The sequence below is a fragment of the Ipomoea triloba genome, chromosome 10, assembly GCF_003576645.1.
Source record: "Ipomoea triloba cultivar NCNSP0323 chromosome 10, ASM357664v1".
Classification (NCBI taxonomy): Eukaryota; Viridiplantae; Streptophyta; class Magnoliopsida; order Solanales; family Convolvulaceae; genus Ipomoea; species Ipomoea triloba.
This window is the reverse complement of record NC_044925.1, coordinates 3,556,808-3,576,363: the sequence shown is the minus strand read 5'-3', so window position 1 is coordinate 3,576,363 and position 19,556 is coordinate 3,556,808. Positions and strand designations below refer to the sequence as shown.

The 19,556-nt window shown below is 35.1% G+C and overlaps 3 protein-coding genes and 1 pseudogene across 3 annotated transcripts; all 4 read right to left on the bottom strand.

The window, feature by feature from the left end:
- Positions 1-3,900: 3,900 nt before the first annotated feature.
- Positions 3,901-5,175, bottom strand: LOC116032336 (putative F-box protein At3g52320). The gene has a single exon (XM_031274836.1). It carries the CDS (start codon positions 5,173-5,175, stop codon positions 3,901-3,903), a length of 1,275 nt encoding a protein of 424 aa, XP_031130696.1.
- Positions 5,176-6,256: 1,081 nt separating this feature from the next.
- LOC116032335 lies at positions 6,257-7,589 on the bottom strand (annotated as a pseudogene).
- A 2,342-nt stretch (positions 7,590-9,931) lies between these two features.
- LOC116032334 (putative F-box protein At5g62660) lies at positions 9,932-11,200 on the bottom strand. Its single transcript, XM_031274834.1, has one exon. It carries the CDS (start codon positions 11,198-11,200, stop codon positions 9,932-9,934), a length of 1,269 nt encoding a protein of 422 aa, XP_031130694.1.
- Positions 11,201-12,829: 1,629 nt separating this feature from the next.
- LOC116033669 (protein SRG1-like) lies at positions 12,830-15,481 on the bottom strand. Its single transcript, XM_031276425.1, has 3 exons — positions 14,923-15,481; positions 13,846-14,170; positions 12,830-13,172 (listed from the first exon to the last, which is right to left on the bottom strand). Exons 1-3 carry the CDS (start codon positions 15,429-15,431, stop codon positions 12,906-12,908), a joined length of 1,101 nt encoding a protein of 366 aa, XP_031132285.1. The 5' UTR covers positions 15,432-15,481; the 3' UTR covers positions 12,830-12,905.
- Positions 15,482-19,556: the final 4,075 nt, after the last annotated feature.

The window sequence follows — 19,556 nt, the reverse complement described above, 5'->3', positions numbered from 1 at the left end:
CATATGATGTATGTTTACTTTAGTATTTTTTGACATTACAACTTATGTTTATAGACATATAGAATAAATATTAGAATAAATTTCACTTTTGGTTCATTGACTATTATACATGAATCACATTTGGTGCTTGACTATTAAAATTTTCTAATTAAGTACATGACTATGTAATTTGTATTATATTTAATTTGGTCCTGTCATCCAATTTTTTAGCCAACTATTGTCGGAAGTGCTCATTCCAGAATAAGAAAATGCATGCACTGTGTCTATGGTCTTTTTATAATTTTTTATATTTAATCCCAACACCAAGTCATTATAAAGCAAAATTTGATATTAGGTACTATACATACTTTATTATAATAAGATATTATTAGAATATTATATAATATTTTGAGTATTTATATATTTATTTGCACTATTTAAATTTGATAAATAATATAATTATTGAATATATGTTATTATCCGTGCATTGCACGGGTGCCATACTAGAGTGCAAAATGAACATATGTTACGTTATGAGGAAACATTGTTCTCAATGTTACTTTAAGTGGTATAACTTCTCTTCTTATGCTGTGGTAGGACCGCATATTCTCGATTTGCAATACGCATAGACGTAAATGAAGATTCATACTATAACATTTCTCAAGGTAGGGATCTTGATGAGCTACTTATAAAGTCAAAACTTATAATTTGGGATGAAGCGTCGACGATGCATAAGCATTGGTTTGAGGCATTAGATCAAAATATGAGGGATCTGTTACGATTTGTGAATCCTTTAAGTTCAAGTATGACATTTGGGGGGAAAACAGTGGTTCTTGGTGGTGATTATCGACAAACACTACATGTGATTTCCAAGGGAAGAAGACCGACCAGACATTGTTGGGGGAAGTATAAACTCTTCATATCTTTGGAATAGTTGTAAAGTGTTAAGATTGACTAAAATTTAAGATTACAAAGGGTGAAAAATGCTGATACCTTTGAAGAAATAGATGCTTTTTCAAAATGGATTGTCGTTGTAGGTGATGGTAAGATAGGTGCGACTAATGATGATTCTTCAAATATAGAAATCCCAAAAGATAATTTATTGTAGCACCAAGATGATCCAATTGCAACAATAGTTAATAGTATATTCTGATCCCTATGTTTTCTTCTAGTACTTGTGATTTGGAAGATTTAAATGACCGTGCTATTTTAGCACCAGAATTGGATTTAGTTGATGAGATCAATGAGTATATGAGTAGCTTGAATCCAACTGATGGTATGACGTATTTCAGCTCTGATTTTGTTTGCCAATCGGATTTTGGTTCATATACATTGACCCAATTGCACACCCAGTGTTTTTGAATGAGTTAAAATGCTCAGGAATTTCAAATCATTCTCTTGCTTTAAAAGTGGGGTCTCCAATCATGCTTTTACAGAACATTGATCGTTCACTGGGTTTGTGTAATGGCACGAGACTGGTTATTAGTAAATTAGGAGATCATGTTATTGAAGCAAAAATTACGTCAGGAAATAATTTGGGTACTCAAATTTTGATCGCAAGATTGACATTGACTCTATCAGATCCCCAATTTCCATTTAAATTCCAAAGGAAACCATTCTCTCTAATGCTATCTTTATGTAATGACAATAAATAAGAGTCAAACGTCAAAAGTCTTTCAAATGTTGGATTACTTTTGAAGAAACATAGTTTTTGTACATGAACAACTGTATGTGGATCTATCTAGAGTTATCAACCTTAAAGGTCTTAAAGTTGTTATTTTAGGCCGGTTAAAATGGACAGTACTCTTCTTCAACGACAAATGTTATGTACAAGGAAGTTTTTAACAATTTGTAAAGTTTAGTATTAATGTTTAGTCTTTTTGTAAAATTAATATTAACTATGTTTAAATTATTTTGTAATATATGAATTGCATCTATATTTATGTTAAGTTGTGTATTTTTGAATAAATAGTATTATTGTAATGTTGCATAATATTCATCCCATGTTACCGCACGGGTGACATACTAGTTTAGTTTAATAGGCTTTGAGATAGACCCAAGACTTGCCTTTTTTTACTAATCAAGCCAAACCTAACTAGCCCAGACCATAAGGCCCTATAAAAGGGCCTGACCTATTCCAATCCTTAATTGCAAACTGCCATGCAACTTAACCGGTTGGTATGCCATGGACGCGAGTTCACCTTTCAAGGTAGATCCGAGTCCATGTTCACAATTTTAGAATTTTATGTTCACAATTTTAAAACTCTATGTTCACAATTTTAGAACTCTATATTCACAATTACGTACAGAACTCTATATTCACAATTTCATAGCTCTATATTAAACAGTACTCCGTATAACACAATTTTTGAATCTATATAACAAAATTGTGAATATAGAGTTCAAAAATTGTGAATATTGAATAATGTAATTTTTAATATATATTGAGATATAAAATTGTGAATATAAAGTTCTAAAATTGTGAACATAGATTTCTAAAATTGTGAATATAAACCCAGGTCCACCTTACTAGGAGGACCCGAGATCAAAGCATAATTTGCCAACTTCACCAATGTTGGACTCTAAATTTAAGATTTCCTAATTAATGAGCGATTGGAGTAAAAAGAAATTAATTCTATATATTTATGTGTGATGGGTATGTTTAAAAAATTTAAGCAACAACCTAAGTCCTATCCTGTTCAGAAAGTTTAGAAAGAATCCAAAAAGGGGTTATCTCAACCCCTCCACATTTAGACGATATTCGTAGTGTGCTTGTACTAATCATATTCATATTTAAAATTTAAAGTTAATACTGAACTTAATGGTCAACCTTACTAATATATAAAAAGGAAACATATATTCTCAATCTTTCACCAAGTTAAGCCTCTCTATCGTATCAGCAAGTTTTGCTGTGAATTATATTGAAGCAGACATTTTTTGCCCAATCTTAACAGAGAAACTGAACTCCATTTTCTAATTAAGATGATCCCGAATTAGACTACAAGGAAAACACATTGCCCATAATCCTGTATATATGGTACATTCTAACATCCTTAGGGAAAAGAATTGGAAATTCCTCAACTCCACCTACATTAAATTTTCTCCAAACTTCACTTTTCAAGTTACAAACCAAAATAATTTTTTTTACTACATAACAATACAATCACTCCAGCATGATTTGTAGCTTAAATAACACTATTAAATTAAAATTCACTTATCACATCTAAACAATCAACTGATAAATATTTTGTCACAATCTCATACATGGTACTAGTAATACTAATAATGTTAAAATGAGTAATATATATATATCCTACAATTCATATCATGTGAGTAATACTAATTCCTCAACTCCACAAACAATACAATCTCCCCAGCATGATTCGTACATAACGCATGAGTAATAGTAATCATGTTAAACATCATGCTAAACTGAGTAATAAATAATCCTTCAATTCATATCATGTGAGTAATAATAATTCAAATCCTAAAAATGGGTTCTTCTGGCAAAAATAAAAAATATAAAAAAATCACCAATAGATCAAATTGTTCTTGAGCATTGTTTTCTCAAACCTTTAGCCACTTTAAATAAACGCAGGGGTTTGCCCCGATCCAAGTTAGATATTTGTAGTGTGCTTCACATTCATATTTAAAATTTAAAATTATATTGACATTTATATAATTTCTATTCTAATACTGAAATTAATATAATGGACAACTTTACTAATATATAAAAAGGAAACATTCTCAAATTAATCAAGTTAACAACTAGTTCAAGTGTTCCACCTTTAGTCTTTCACCAAGTTAAGCCCTCTCTCATCAACAAAACTTGCTGTGAATTGAAGCTGTCATTTTGCCCAATCTTTGGAAACTTGCTGTCAACACTGAAGTTCTCTAACAATTCAAACATTAAAAATCAAACTACTCTATGGAAAACACATTGTCCATAGTCTTGTACATTCTAACATCCCTAGGGAAACAAATTGGAAATTCAACTCCACCTACATCAAATGTTTTCAAAACCTTACTTTTCAAGTTACAAACCAAAATGAAAAGTTTTTCAGTATTTATACATAACAACACAATTTCTCCAGCATGATTCGTACTATATCGCACGTATTCAAATCCCTTGATTTTTCTACTCTCTTCACATGGAATGGGCACAGTCATCTTCCCCCAGCGTTCCTCAGATTTCTTCCAAGTCCAAACATCCATGTAGTATAGGTGGCGTATTTTGTGAACATAAACGATAGCCAGTTGACCTCCATAAACTTGTAGCAATGCAAAATTTCTGAGAACCAAACCAGAATAGTGATATTTTTCCCCAAATGCATCTATAGAATGAATCTGTGATGATGATGGAAGTTCAGGTGGAATTGGTATGAAAGCATAACTCTCGGACCCAACTTCAAATGCTACTATGTCGAAGCTAGGAGGGTCATCTCTAGTCAGCCAATTATACTGATAGATAACCCCATCAATGTGGACACTAGTATCAGAATAGCCAGGGCAGCCATTGGCATCAAAGGGGTAGAAGGGGAGGGAAGAATAGTTTACCTCCCTCCATGATTTATCCACTCCCACAGTCAAAATCCAGTGATTATACTCAAAGCAGATTTGCCTGCTGCCCCTCCTCCTGGTTCTTTGACAGGCTGTCATCAAAACCTTGTATCTTTGAGATTGTGAATCGAACCCCACCCGTGCACAGCAGGCTGAAGAGAATTGGATTCTTGGAAGGGAAATACGCTGTCCCGTACTAACGTTGCAAACAACGACGTCTCCGATGGGTCGGGACAGGCAAATCAGGCCGTCGGAGGAGGAGCGTAGAGAGCCTTTCAGAAGGGGTTCAGAGTCCAAGTTGGCGAGACTGTTGGCTTGGAGCATTCCCGGCCGCCAGGGTTTTTTTTCGCTGAAATTTATGGTGTAATACACAGGGGAGGAACGGGCGGAGATAGAGATGAGGATGCCCGCTCTACTGGGAAGTGTCAAGGACAAGCTGCGTTGCAGAACTCCAAAGCCATGATCAGCTATGAGAGTGCAAAATGATTTAGAAACGCACCTGAGTCGTACTAGGGATTTAGTTGGAAGCTGGGAGAGGATCTCGATGAGAATCTCTTGGGGAAGAAGAAGAAGAAGTTGAAGAAGAGGAGGATTACGTAGCATTGAAACACCCGCCGTCTTCACCGATGTGCTCATCGTATCCTACGGGCTGAGGTTTCGTTTGCAGGAGTATAGTTTTAGGGTTAATTTGGATTTTGGAGTATCCTCGTACTAGAATGAGGTTGGGGTTTTCAGTTTTAACTTTTTCAGGTTTTAATTTAAAGAGTGCCGTCTTAAAATAGAGTTGTATTTAAGGTAAAATTATATTCTCCCTCCCCTCCTCATTGCGCCAATTGCTATACAACCAATGTGTTAGGAGTCTAAATTTAACATTTCCTAATTAATGAAAGATTTGAGTAAAAGGAAACTAATTTTATATATTTTTATGCCCACGGCCGGTCCTGAGCACGGGCGGATGGGCGACCACACAGGGCCCCATGATAGAAGGGGGCCATCCATATCTAAATATAAAAACATAATAAGTGTGAATGAAGGTTATACCCCTCATTTATGTCCGTTTTTTCCGTTAAGTTTTTTTGTACATTATGCTATAAAAGTTGTACTACATAATATTTTGGACAATTATACCCTTACCGTTATAACTTCTGTTATCTTTTCCACAATTGTTACTATGCGCATGCATTCATCATATATTTTCTCGTCTTCTTCAATAATAATAATAATATATACACATTAAATATTAGAGTTATATGTTAGTTATTTTTTAACATATAAATATCCAATTTATAAAAATATTTTACATTAATAATAATAATAATAATAATAATAATTATTATTATTATTATTACTTACTATATTAAAATTTAAATAAATTTAAAATTTTAATATAAAATACTAATATTGGGCACCTATTTTTTGCGCATCGCGCATAAGAAAAACTAGTATATGTATATGTATACATATATCTATTATAGTGTTATAATTATATTAAAAAATAAAAAAAGGGAAAAAAGCACTTTTGGTCCCCATTTAGTATCACATTTGAAATGTTATCCCTATCTTTCAATTTGAACAAATTTGGTCCCTCAATTATTGAGACGGTTGTCAATTTAGTCCTTCTGTTAAGTTACCCCAATTAACACCGTTAATACCATGGGCAAATTTGAAATTTCACATTGGAAAATGCACTTTTGGTCCCTCAAAATCCCATGATCTTTCACAGGAAGATTAAGCCAAAGATTCTTGCAATCTTTAGCTTAATGCAGTAATTTAGGAACTCCCTATAGGCCTCTAGCGCTTGTAGCCTCTCGTGCAGGCAATCCAATTTCTCTTTGATAGCAACCCCCGTTGTTTTGCAAATCAGTCTTCCGTGATGTCTGAATCGTGGTGCACGCCATTGGAGTAGAAGAACCCGTTCTCGTGTGCAACGTCTCCATTTTCGTCACTAATGGCATCGTCGAAGAGAGGGAGAAGACTCTTCCCCATTGAACTTAAAATTTGATGTTTGCCATTTGTTTCTTTAGCAAAACCATTCGCGTGGACATTGGAATGGCCATTGATCTCCCCCGCTTTCAAATCCTCCATTTCCCCGACTTCCTCGTAATCCATGGTGATTAGCTTTTCCTCCAAGACTTTGAGCTGTTCGAGAATAGCCATCCTTTCGCCCTCGAAATCAGCCAAGGAATCCTCGAAATTAAGAACTTCATCACCAGGTGTGGATTCTTGATGTGCATAAAAGCTCTCATTTTCTTTAGCTTCTTGATTAAGATCGATAGACAACCCATCGCTTATCCTCCTCACCGTTACTACAAGAAGCCGAGGAAAACGCACTTCTATCACTGTCATCTTTGCTTCTTTTCAAAATCACAACCTTCTCTTTAGCCTCAAACTCCAACACCCATTTCCTATACACCTCCAATTCTTTCTCGAGCTCCTGCCTTTCTTTCTCCCGCTTCACCATAAGCTCGTTTAGCAACTGCAACGCCTCTTGGTCATACTCCGATTGCTCGTCCATCATCCTCTGATACTGAAGAGCCTACATCTGCATTGCACCCTTCTCTTCTTGAAGCCTGTTTATCATAGCCATCGTCTGATTAGCCACCACTGCAGAAGCACTAATCTCCTCTTCCAGCTCGGTGTATACAGCGTGCAGTGCCTTCCTTTCAGATTTCAGCGCTGTTTTCAATCGCTCAATCGTCGAAACTGGAACCAAACCATCTAAATCACCTATCACACTCTCATCCAACGACTCCTCACTCGCGGAATCCTTATTCTCGAGAAGTAGGAGTTTCCTATGCAAACGATGGAGGCTATCTACAGAACTCGGTGTATCAGGAACTTTTTTCTTCCTCGGTCTCGTTTAAGCTCATTGCATTCTCGTTCAAATCAACAGACAAACCTCTTAACTCTATAGTTTCTTCGGCCTCGTTTAATCTCATTGCATTCTCATTCAAAGGTTGAATAAATTCCTGGTTCAAAGGTTTACCTAAAGCTCGGGCCAGTAATTTCCTGAATTTTTTGCGAGGGGTGAAGCATACAACATCAGACATTCCTTTGGTTTAATCTTCATGCGAAAGATCAATCTTGGGATGATGAGGGACCAAAAGTGCATTTTTCAATGTGAAATTCCAAATTTGCCCATGGTATTAACGGTGTTAATTAGGATAACTTAACAGAAGGACTAAATTGACAACCGTCTCAATAATTGAGGGACCAAATTTGTTCAAATTGAAAGATAGGGATAACATGTCAAATGTGATACTAATTGGGGGACCAAAAGTGTTTTTTTCCCAATAAAAAATTAATGTTATAATTATATTTGAAAACAAAAAATTAAGAATACATGGGATTGCAAGAAGCTGAGAATGGACGCTCAATTAAATAATTTAGAAATAGAATCGACCCGGGGAGTCGATGACACCTAATTATCTTTTATCTATTAGAATCGACACCCTAACCGGCTAACCCATTCGTCTTCTTCAATAAATTTTTTTTCCAATTCGATTAATCAACGATTGTTCATTTGTTTGCCAGTTCGGCCCCATTGTCCGTTGTAACTTGTAAGTTTTCTTCTATTTGTAATTTGTTCTGTCTTTATTTCCTATGTAACACTGCACACATGCAACACAGCACACCTATAGGGCATTAGGGATTTAGGCCTATAAATCTATAATTCTCTAATGAGTAATGTTTATTTGGATAATGAATTTTGTGATTTCTGTAATTCTAGAATATATATATATATATATATATATATATATATATATATATATATATATATAGTTATGCCTAATCCATTATATTTACAAGGATAGAAACTGAAAGAAGAAATGAACAAAAAATCGTAGTTGTGGAACTGTTTGTGATACTGATACAACTGAAGGCTAATAGAATCACAAAGAGGAGCTATAAATAATTTTTTTTTTAATCAGAATCATTTAATGAAAATTTGAAACAATCTAAAGAAAATTTAAATGACCAAGGCCAGTTAATGACGATTTTGTGTATTGAGAAGGATATGCTAGAGAATGTTAATTTTGATACAATTATGGATGATTTTGCATAGCACGTTAAAAATTTTTGTCATGATTACTTTTGTATTTAAAAAATGTTGAAAATATAAGGGACCCATTTTTTTTAATTTCGTCCAGGGCCTCTAAAATGTTTAGACCGGCCTTGTTTATGCCAATGCGTACATGACCAGCCATCAATTATTAGTAGGCACGCGAAGAACATCCACTCTTCTTCAGGTAACTTGCATGCTATGTAGCTTCTATAGGATTTGACTCTTACTAAAAAAAAAAAAAAAAAAAGAAATCTGACCTAGAGTTGGTTTACGTTACACACCCTAGATATATGTTGAAAAAACATATGTTTTAAGCCATAGAACCTTGTTTAGTAAAATAATAAACATTTACACATATGCATGTTATCTATTGCAATTTATTATTCATTTTAACATGATTAGTATTACTCATTATCCAAGTTTGACTATTTGCAATCTAAACAATCAACCGATGAATATTTTATCACAATCGTCTCTTACATGTATAGAGATACCTAACATATGACTAAAATGCTAATCATGTTAAAATGAGTAATGAATACTTCAATTCATATCTTGTGAGAAATACTAACCCAATAATTGTTCGCTAAGTCATGGCGCATGAAGTTTAGAAAAAATCCCAAAAATGGGTTCTTTTGCCTGAAAAAAACCACCAATGGATCGAATTTTTCTTAGGCATTGACCCCCCTTGCAAAGTTGGATGTCCGTGACCAGCTTGGTTGATGTGAATTGCTATGCACTCTCATTGTTGGTGTAAGTGGTCGTCGTGAGTTTGAACTCATAGCCACTTTCCTATGGAAAAATCAATTTGGTCAGCACTCATTAATTGGGCCGGCCTAGTAATGAAAAAGTGCCTTCAAGCGCCACTAGAGTTGGTTGGTGTGAGTCGTGCACTCTCATTGTTGGTGTAAGTGGTCGTCGTGAACTTGAACCCCTTTTGTATGGAAAAATCAATATGACCAGAACTCAATAATTAGGTCAGCTTAATAACGAAAAAAGTGCCTCCTACCACCGCTAGAGTAGGCTCAGGAAACCTCGTGGTAAAAAAAAAAAGGAAACATTCTCAAATAAATTTCTCAAACTAATGAAGTATAATTTCAAATACTGAAATTAAAAGACAGACCTTTACTAATATATAAAAAAGAAACATTCTCAAATTAATGAACTTAAGCCCTCTCTCGTCAGCAAGTTTTGCTGTGAATTGAAGCTGACCTTTTGCCCAATCTTTACAACAAATCAGACCTCGGATCCCACGCTTGTCAACCCCAAATTAAACCAACTTTTCTAACCCAAAGTTGTCTAATATTTCAGACATTCTAAATCTTACTACTCCAAAGAAAACACATTGTCCCTAGTTCTATACATTCTAACATCCGTACAGTAAAGAAATGGAAATTCCTCAACTCCACCTATATCAAATTGTCTCCAAACTGTACTTTTCCCTATATCAAATTGTCTCCAAACTGTACTTTTCAAGTTACAAACTAAAATGGAAAATCGTTCACTATTTTTACATAACAACACAATCTCCCCAAAATGATTCGTAGTATAGTGCACCACTAAGGATTGGTTGATTGTTCTACTCTCTTCTAGTGGAATGGGCATAGTAATCTTCTCCCAGCATTCCTTAGATTTCTCCCAAGTCGAAACATCCATGTAGCATAGGCTGCCTCTTTTGTGAAGAAGAACAATAGCCAGTCGACCTCCATCAACTTGTAACAATGTAAAACATCCGAAAATATGATCACAATAGTGATACTGTGATGATGATGATGAACCTTCAACTGGAAATGGTATCAAAGAACAACTCTCAGACCTAAATTCAAATGATGCTATTATGTGGTAATCTTTAATCCGCCAATTATAGAAATAGATAATGCCGTCAATGTAGACACTATTACAGTAGCTAGGGCAGGGATACAAATCGGAGGGGGAGAAGGGGTGGGAATAGGTGAAGTTGATCTCCCTCCATGATTTATCCACTCCCACAGTCAAAACCCAATGCTTATACTCAATGTAGTTGGACCTGCTGCCTTGATCAATTATCCTGGCTGACATCAAAACCTTGTATCTTTTAGATTGTGAATCAAACCCCAACAGTGCACAGGTTGAATGTGGATAGGGGCAGTGGAATTGGATTCTTGGAAGGGAAATACGTTGTCCCGTACTAACGTTGAAAACAACGACGTCTCCAATGGGTCTGGACAGACAAATCAGGCCATCGGAGGAGGAGCCTAAACAGCCTATCAGAAGGGGTTCAGTGTCCAAGTAGGCGAGACGGTTGGCTTGGAGCATTCCCGGCCGCCGGGGGTTTTCATCGCTTAAATTTATGGTGTAATACGCAGGGGAGGGGGAGTGACGGGCGGAGATAGAGATGAGGATGCCCTCTCTACTGGGAAGCTTCAAGGACAAGCTGCGATGCATAACGCCAAAGGCATGATCAGCTACGAGAGCATAAAAGAATTTAGAAACGCACCTGAATCGTACTAGCGATTTAGCAGGAAGCTTGGAGAGGATCTCGACGAGAATGTCTTGGGGAAGAAAATGAAGAAGCGATATCATTGAACCAGCCGCCGTCTTCTCCGATGCGCTCATAGTATATTACGAGCTGAGCGCGGTTTGGAGAGAACAGTTTTAGGGTTAATTCGGAATTTGGAGTATCCTCGGAATCGTACTAGATTTAGAATGGGGTTTCAAAAAAAAAAAAAAAGAAAAAGGATGGGGTTTTAAAGAATGCCGTCTCAAAATAGAGTTGTATTTAAAGTAAAATTATATTCTCCCTGACTTGTTATGAACAGATACTGCATTGTAACAGAGTTAATAGTATTCAAAAAAAAAAATATATTCTCCCTGACTCCCTCTTCTGATTGCGCCAATTGCTATACAAGTATACAACCAATGTTAGGAGTCTAAATTTAACATTTTCTAATTAATGAGGAATTTGAGTAAAAGAAATTTAATTTTATATAATTTTATGTGAATGAGTAGGTTTAAAATTGATAAGGGCATTCCAGCATTCAATCAATTAGTAGCCAGTAGGCACGCAAACAGAGACGCAGTCAGAAATTTCATCCAGTGAGGGCGAAAGATTCTCTTGACCTCTACTACAACACAATAAATACTTAACCATCTAAACTACTTCATCTTTGAGTAATTTATATCTATATTATTTACGGGTGAAGTGGGGTAAAGGAGGGGGTCTACTGCCCTCATACTGGCTTCATCCTGTTGCACGCGAAGAGCAATATGCACTCTTTGAGTAACTTGCGTGCTACACAAATTTTTTGTTTTACAAGAGAGTTGATGATTGTGTATATGGAAGGTTGTTTATTATTTATACATAACACAATAGTGCAACAGTAATCTAACTTCGTTGATCGTTCTACTCCCTTCCAATGGAATGGTCACAACAGTCTTTTTCCATTATATTCCTTATATTTCTCCTAAGTCCAAACATCCATGTAGCATAGGCTTCCTCTTTTACGAACAAGAACCATATTTAACCAATCGACCTCCATCAACTTCTAGCAATGTAGACCGAATTTTTGAGAACAAAACCTGAATAGTGATATAATTCCCCAAATTAATGCATTTGTAGAATAATACAGTAATTCCCCAAATTTGGTGCAGAAGTTACCTTTTTCAATATTAGGAAGGAAATGTGACTGTTTGGACAGTTTTAGTAACTTTCCTAAGTTCAAATTTGTTAATTTGTATAATACCATTGAGGTCACATTCTAGAGTGTTTTTTATCTGATTTTTAATAAAAAGGAAATTACCCTCTCTCTATATTCTTTCAATCTTTTTTGTTATCTTCATCTCGTTTTACAGTTGTGTTGGCTTGCAGTCTTGCTAGCTACCTCATAGCCGTAAAACCAACAGGACCATGCATCAATTAAATACGCTTGGGGTCACATTCTAGAGTGTTTTGATTTGTAATAAAAAGGCAATTACTCTATCTCTATATTCTTTCCATCTTTTTCGTTATCTTCTTCTCGTTTTATTGTTGTGTTGGCCCGCCATCGGGCGATTCCGTAACAGTAAAACCAACAAGACCATACATTAATTAAAGATGTAATTAATCGCCTGTTTTTATTGTAAATTTTTTTCCTTTCAATTGAAATGGAGAATAAGCTTAAAATATTTTCATGATATAATTTTTTTAGAATGAAAAAATAATATTCAAATCCAAATCTACTATCAAATAAAATGTATAACATACTATTAAATTACATGCACTCAAAGTTCCATTTTTATTAAACATTTATTAGGAGTCTTACAATAAAGAACAAGGTTAGACTTAGCTCTTACCTCCATAGTCGTTGGCAATCCTTAACCTTTCAATACGAGATTTACCATCCAATTTACATTTAAAAAATAGACGGTAAAAATCAGCTACATTAATCCTCTTAAAATTTGCTGGGGTTTGAGGGGTGATAAGGCTGGTAGCTGGACCTAATTCAGCATTCATCTTTGGGCTGTGAAATGTTGCAATGGATACCCTCTCCTTGTCTGGACTTACTACTCCTCTATGCTCAATGCTACGATAAATTCCATTCGTAAAGATCTGCAAATTAAAATTGATTATTTGAGAACATGATAACATCGAACAACTTCTAATCTCGCCATGAAAGCATATATAGGATATATAGAACAAGAGTGTTGGGGTTGCAAAAGAGAGATAAGTATAGATAGTATTTTATTAAGAGTTAATTTCATTTTTGGTCCTAGATTTATTGGTGTCATTCCATTTTTAGTTTTTTTTAGAACATCTCTTTTTTTTTTTTTTTGAACTAGAACATCTCTTATTGGTTCTAGTATTATTGTGGCATGACCATATTTTGTCCTTTATCAATAAACCTGTTTAAATAATGTTAAATATAATGATATTTTGATCTTTGTTGATACAAAGTGGTTTAATTTGACCCACTATTTTTATGAAAAATTCCTAGTTCACGGGTTAGAGTGCTCAGTCTTCTTCAAGTGCAATTTGTGCCTCTACAGAACAATGGTAGACAAAAGAGCACGCTGACCCGTCAATCAACATTATATTGGTTGATTCCTTCAAAAAAAAAAATTATATTGGTTGATAGGTGACAATCAATTTGGATAGATTGAGATGTAAATTGTCAAAATCATTATCTCTAATACGACTACTGTAACTCGTCAAAATCATTATCTCTAGTATGACTAAAAATCTAAAATTGTGGTGTGAAAAACACTCTTAATTAGCTTATTACCTCCACAGAATCTCCCACATTAACAATGAAGGCATTAGGGATTGGCACAATAGGAATCCAAACTCCATACTTTTTGATCTCGAGACCCTTTGTTTCATTTGCTTGAAGGAGGATAGTTAAACCACCGGGATCGGAGTGAGGGCTGAGACCCATCACAAGCTCTGGATGGGGACATGGTGGATAATAGTTCATCCTCATTGATTGCATTCCTTCTTCGAAAAGCATTCTCATTTCTTCAGCTTTTATTCCCAGTTTCTTTGCCAAAAGGTTTAGGACCTTCATGGCAACCTTGTGTACTTCAACTGAGTACTCTTCTATAGTATCCCTGCACGCCCCAAAAATGAAAAACAAAGAACACAAAACTATTCAAAGGATTTGATCTTACTTATTTCAAACTTCAAGCTCACTAAAATTTACTTTCGGAAAGCCTAGAAAGTCTATTTAACCCATTTCTAGGCATTCTACCGACAAGCAGATATATTTGTGATTAAAGGTGGGGTATAGGGAGGTAAATCATAGTGACTCAAATGATCAACAAAAATTAGACTTTTACTCACAGCGTACAAGGAACCCTCATTTGAGAAGTTACTCCAACACTATTGCTGGCGAGATTCAATCATTGGTCTTTTGTGACAAATTTTATATCTATGACAAAAGGTGGGGTTGCACCCACTGCCTAGCAAGACAGAATTGCGGAGAGGTAAATCATAATCACTCAACTGATCAATAAAAACTAGACTTTTACTCACTGCGCACAAGGAGTACAGTCCTCATTTGAGAGGTTGCTCAGCTTGCAGACTACGGCTAATGAAATTCAATCCTTAGTCTTTTGTGAAAAATTTTATATCTATTTCAAAAGGTGGGGCGCCCCCCACATTCCGGCAAGACAAGATTGTGGAGATCAGAGGTAAATCATGGTGACTCAACTCATCAATAAATATTAGACTTTTACTCACTACCCAAACAGTCTTTTATTTGAGAGATTGCTCTCGCGCTGCTGCTTGTGAGACTTAATATTTGATCTTTTGCAATAAATTTCATCTCTAAGACCAGTTGGACACAAGTAGATTTACTAACCTGAAAGGTTGTGGCAGCTTTGGAAAAAGTTTAGGTGATCTTATATGGGTCGGTAGGGTTTTAATGTAAAACATATCTGCCCAGTCCAGCTTCTGCTCTTGAGACACAATAAAGTGCTGACCAAACCCTTCTTTCTCCCCTTCCGCTATCCCATACTTGTTCTCCTTCTCTTCCAATGGCAGATTAAAAAACTCCTGGACCTCACGTTTCGCCTTCTCCACCACTGAAGACCTCACCCCATGATTTATCAGCTGAAAGAAACCCCAATCCTTGCAGGCACAGTGCAGCTTCTGAAGCTCCGGCGACTCCTCCCCGGAAAATTCCTCAGAAACTAACTTTTGCATGTCAATCACCGGGACATCCGTGGGAGAACAAGGTGGTTTCTCCGGTGCCGGAGATTTGATATCCTGTCGGATATACCGGCTTGGAACCACGGCGGGGTTTTCCTTGGCCAGCTGCTGGACGCTAGGCACTGGAAGAGAGACAGCTTTAGCTTCCACGGCGGCCATACAGAGAGACTAATTTTTTATGTTTTGTTGTTTTTGGTTTAGTGTGTGGCCGGCAGTGTGGTTCATATATACAGCAGAGTTGACGTGGTCATGCGTGAGCCATTTACTTTGTTACGTATTAATGTAGTATTATCTGCCTGCAACTTTTTCGTGATTATATATTTTTTGCAATTTTTTAATTGGTTTATTGGTTGCAAAAAATTGAAACTTTCATGCTTTGTAATAATTGCATCTAAATATATTCTTAAAATTTGGCAAAAATATTCAGACATTATTTGTTTTTGATACGTGCAATTATATCACTGGTCATTAGGTGAGTCTTCTATGAGATCATTTCACATATATTTTTTTTGAGATGGGTCAAGTCTAGACAGAAATATAATGTTAATTACTGATAAATTGGTTGTTATTATGATGGAAAGTATAATAAGTATAAGAAAAAGTGTGATACTTTTATTAGTCCCGAAGGGTTGAGGAGCGAGTTTTGAGGGGAGTGGTGAATAGACTTGCTGGATTTTTGAAATTAATTCTCAAATGAGCTTGAATTAAAAATATGTTAGAGTTTATAAATGCAACAGAAATATTATCCCTTTTTAATATTGTGGCACGTTTTGGCTTGATAACATTTTTAGTTTGAGTATGTAGAAGATAAGACATAATTAAGTGCGTAAAGATAAAAGATAAGGAGATGGATATTTTTATAGTGGTTCAATCAAGTCAGCATAATCTACCCTCCTAGAGTTGTTTAGAAGGTTTAATTTCCACTAATATTTCACTCCAATACAAGTGTAATGGACTTGTGCTTTGATCACAAAGCTAGCCACAAGCCTCAGGGTTTTTACGGTTGGAAATTTTTAGCAAAAATGTAATTTTTAAGTGGATATTTTGTGGTACAAATATATGTGAGTTCACTTTCGATTTGAGTCGGATTAAAGTGAATTCAAGTTCTTTGTGTAGGTGGTGAATAAGTCGATATACTGTGTGTGTGGATATATATATATATGAAAAATGGAATTTAATTTTTACAAAAATTAATTCCAACTAATGTTTAGTACGAAACCAAAAAAATTTATATAAAATATATAAATAACGAGAAAGGGTGATGGGGATAGTGGGTATGGATTAAGACTTGTTGGGCTAGCGTTATTGGGCTAGGGGATATGGCAGACACGGGTCGAGAGGCCCAGGTGACAGATGAGTGCCGTCGGGCTGATAGCCGGCTGTCGGCGAGGACGCCGGTGGGTGCGCTGGCCAAGCACGGCCGAGGCGTGGCCAGTGCGCCAGGTGTGCGGCCGTGCTGTGACCTGGCTCCCCCCGTATCGCGTGGTGCGACAGGGAGGGGTTGCGAGGGGTGAGTGTGTGCGTGCAAGGTGAGGGCGTGGGCTACGTGGCACAAGAAGCCAATACGGGATTTAGAGACGTACATGTGGACGGCCCAGGGAAGGGAGAGGTTATTATAAATAAGGCACCTGGCTTCTCATCAAGACATGTTTGAATGGCACAAGCACTATAGCCTAGTGGTCCATGGTTTTTACTTTCAACCCATCTGCCCGAGTTCGATTCTTGTTTGGAGCTAATTCAAAATTAATTCTAACGAATCAGAATTAACACTTTTAGAACGGTAGTTCGAGCAATACCCGCACGAATAGTTGCCTACCGCACGAATAGTTGCCTAAAGGTTACGAATGGTAAACTATTTGATCAAACCGAATAGCTAATACCATCGAGTAGTTAATAGTTGCCTAAAAGTTACGAATGGTCAACCATTTGATCAAACCGAATAGCCAATACCATCGAGTAGTTAATAACTAGTAACTACCGGACCGAATGGTATGGTCAACCATTTGATCAAACCGAATAGCCAATACCATCGAGTAGTTAATAACTAGTAACTACCGGACCGAATGGTAAACACCGTTTTATAGATAGTCTAGGAACTTCTGTAAAAATTCGAAGTGTTCATCTTTGTTTTATTTTGCTGAGCAATATATTTGAGTGTTCAAATATATTTGATGCAATCCATTGTATTATGAAGAATCGATGCTCTAACAATCCTAGTATCCTTAAGAGGAACCAAATCTCTTTTAAGAAAAGTGTAAGTATCAAACGCCTTAGATTATTTTTGAAATATTGTGAATGAAATTTTTAGAAATATTTCGTGAGTAATTAAATTCCCTTAGGACCACATGCAACTACTCAACTCAATGCTGAAAATGAATTAAAATCCAGCTAGCCGTCTTGTGATTGTGACTTCTAAGAGCTAAAAACATATATCCAGGCATGCATCAAGTCTCATGGAATAAATGACCTTTATTATTTGATCACCGGCCATCTGAATAAGGAGGGAAAATGACCTTTATTATTGTCAGACATTTTTGTTTAGCACAATTTTTTTTCAAAAAAATTAATAATTTTATTTTATTTTAAAAAAAAGCTTGTTATCTTCTTTGAAAGAGGTAAATTGAAAAATTAAAAGGAAATGTAATTGAAGGTATTGGAAGGTCACAAGTTTGATTTCTGTTAACACTCTCTTGATCGAGTCTGTCACATATGATTTTTAAGTGTAGTTTACATCTCATGTATATATGATTTGTGAGCTACACATGAATGGGGTATATCAGTGCACACCCTCGATGAGTAGTGGTTCCCTCGTCACTCAAAATTAAAGAAAAAACATTAAAGATCTACCTTTTAGAACCACAACCGACCTTCATAAAAGATATGCATTTAAATAGCGGCTGCGAATTTTTTTGTGGTCGGATTTTACTTGAAAATATTATTAAAAAATATTCTAATTGCACATATTTTACTTGTTTGATGATTTGATTGCATTCTTTTTAAGTTTAGTGACCTAATTGTACAAAACTAATAAGCTAAATGGAATATTTTTCTAAAATCAATGATTAATATTGTTTGATTTTTGAAATAAAATATATAATATGACCTAACTTGATTGGTTTTCTAAAAAGTTAATAATATTTTCTTTGCTTTGTTTAATAAGATCATGTCTGTGACAATAATTTTACTTCTTTTATATTTATTCTCTCCTTAATTTTTTTTAATTGACATGACAAACATTAATAGTAGTCAAGCTGTCATAAGGCATTTGCAGAAGTAATCCTTTATTTAAGAGACATTTGGTTTAAGTTATTCTATATCCCCTTGTCTGATTCAAGAAATGTGAGATTTTTAAATTAAATTTTAAAAATAAAATTTGTAGCATTTGTGAGAATAGCATTCATGAGAATTCCAAATACATTATATTGTCTCAAAATATTTTTTAGTTCTATATGATTAACTCAAGTAGTAAATCACCTGACCTAAAACTATTACTCCAAAAACAGGAAAGCTGAAAACCTAAGGTGCGTATAGTTCACGGTTTACACACTAGGAATGAGAATCAAAATCATAGTTAGTGTTTACTTGACAGCTTTTTAAAACTCAACTATGGGATTTGATTACCCCTTCAATTAAAAACTTCATTCCCTAATTAAAAACATACATATTGGTAATCTAATTAATTTTTAAGTTTGGAATTTTGGATTAGTGCTTTTAGATTTTTGTTTTAATATTTTTGTTCACATTGATGCTTTAATTTGGATGTGGTTACATTAAGATAAATTGTCTTGACTTTTTGTTTTTATTGGTATTTTTAAAACCTTTATATCCATTATAAAGTCATACATAACCAAATATCAATATTGATAATCATTTCAATTCCACCCTACTATCAAATATACAAAATGCTTTCACCAAAACCCATTACAATTACAGAATATTAAGTATTTGATTCTCATTTCAATTTTAATTCTCATGTAGGAACCAAACATACCCCTAATGTATAAGAAAACAATTTTTAAATCATACATTGTTAAAGAGTACTTGTACGTAGAAAGTGGTGGGCATTTAATGCCCTCACTCTGAATATTAGTTTTTGACAGCTAATATGGGGTCTTGCCACCATCCCAGAGGTCTCTCCTTAAAATTGATAATATTAGTTACATTTTTGAAAGTATATAATTTTATCGCATGAATTACATTAATTAGTTGAACAAAAAAAAAAAAAAAAAAAAAAAAAAAAAAAAAAAAAAAAAAAAAAAAAAAAAAAAAAAAAAAAAAAAAAAA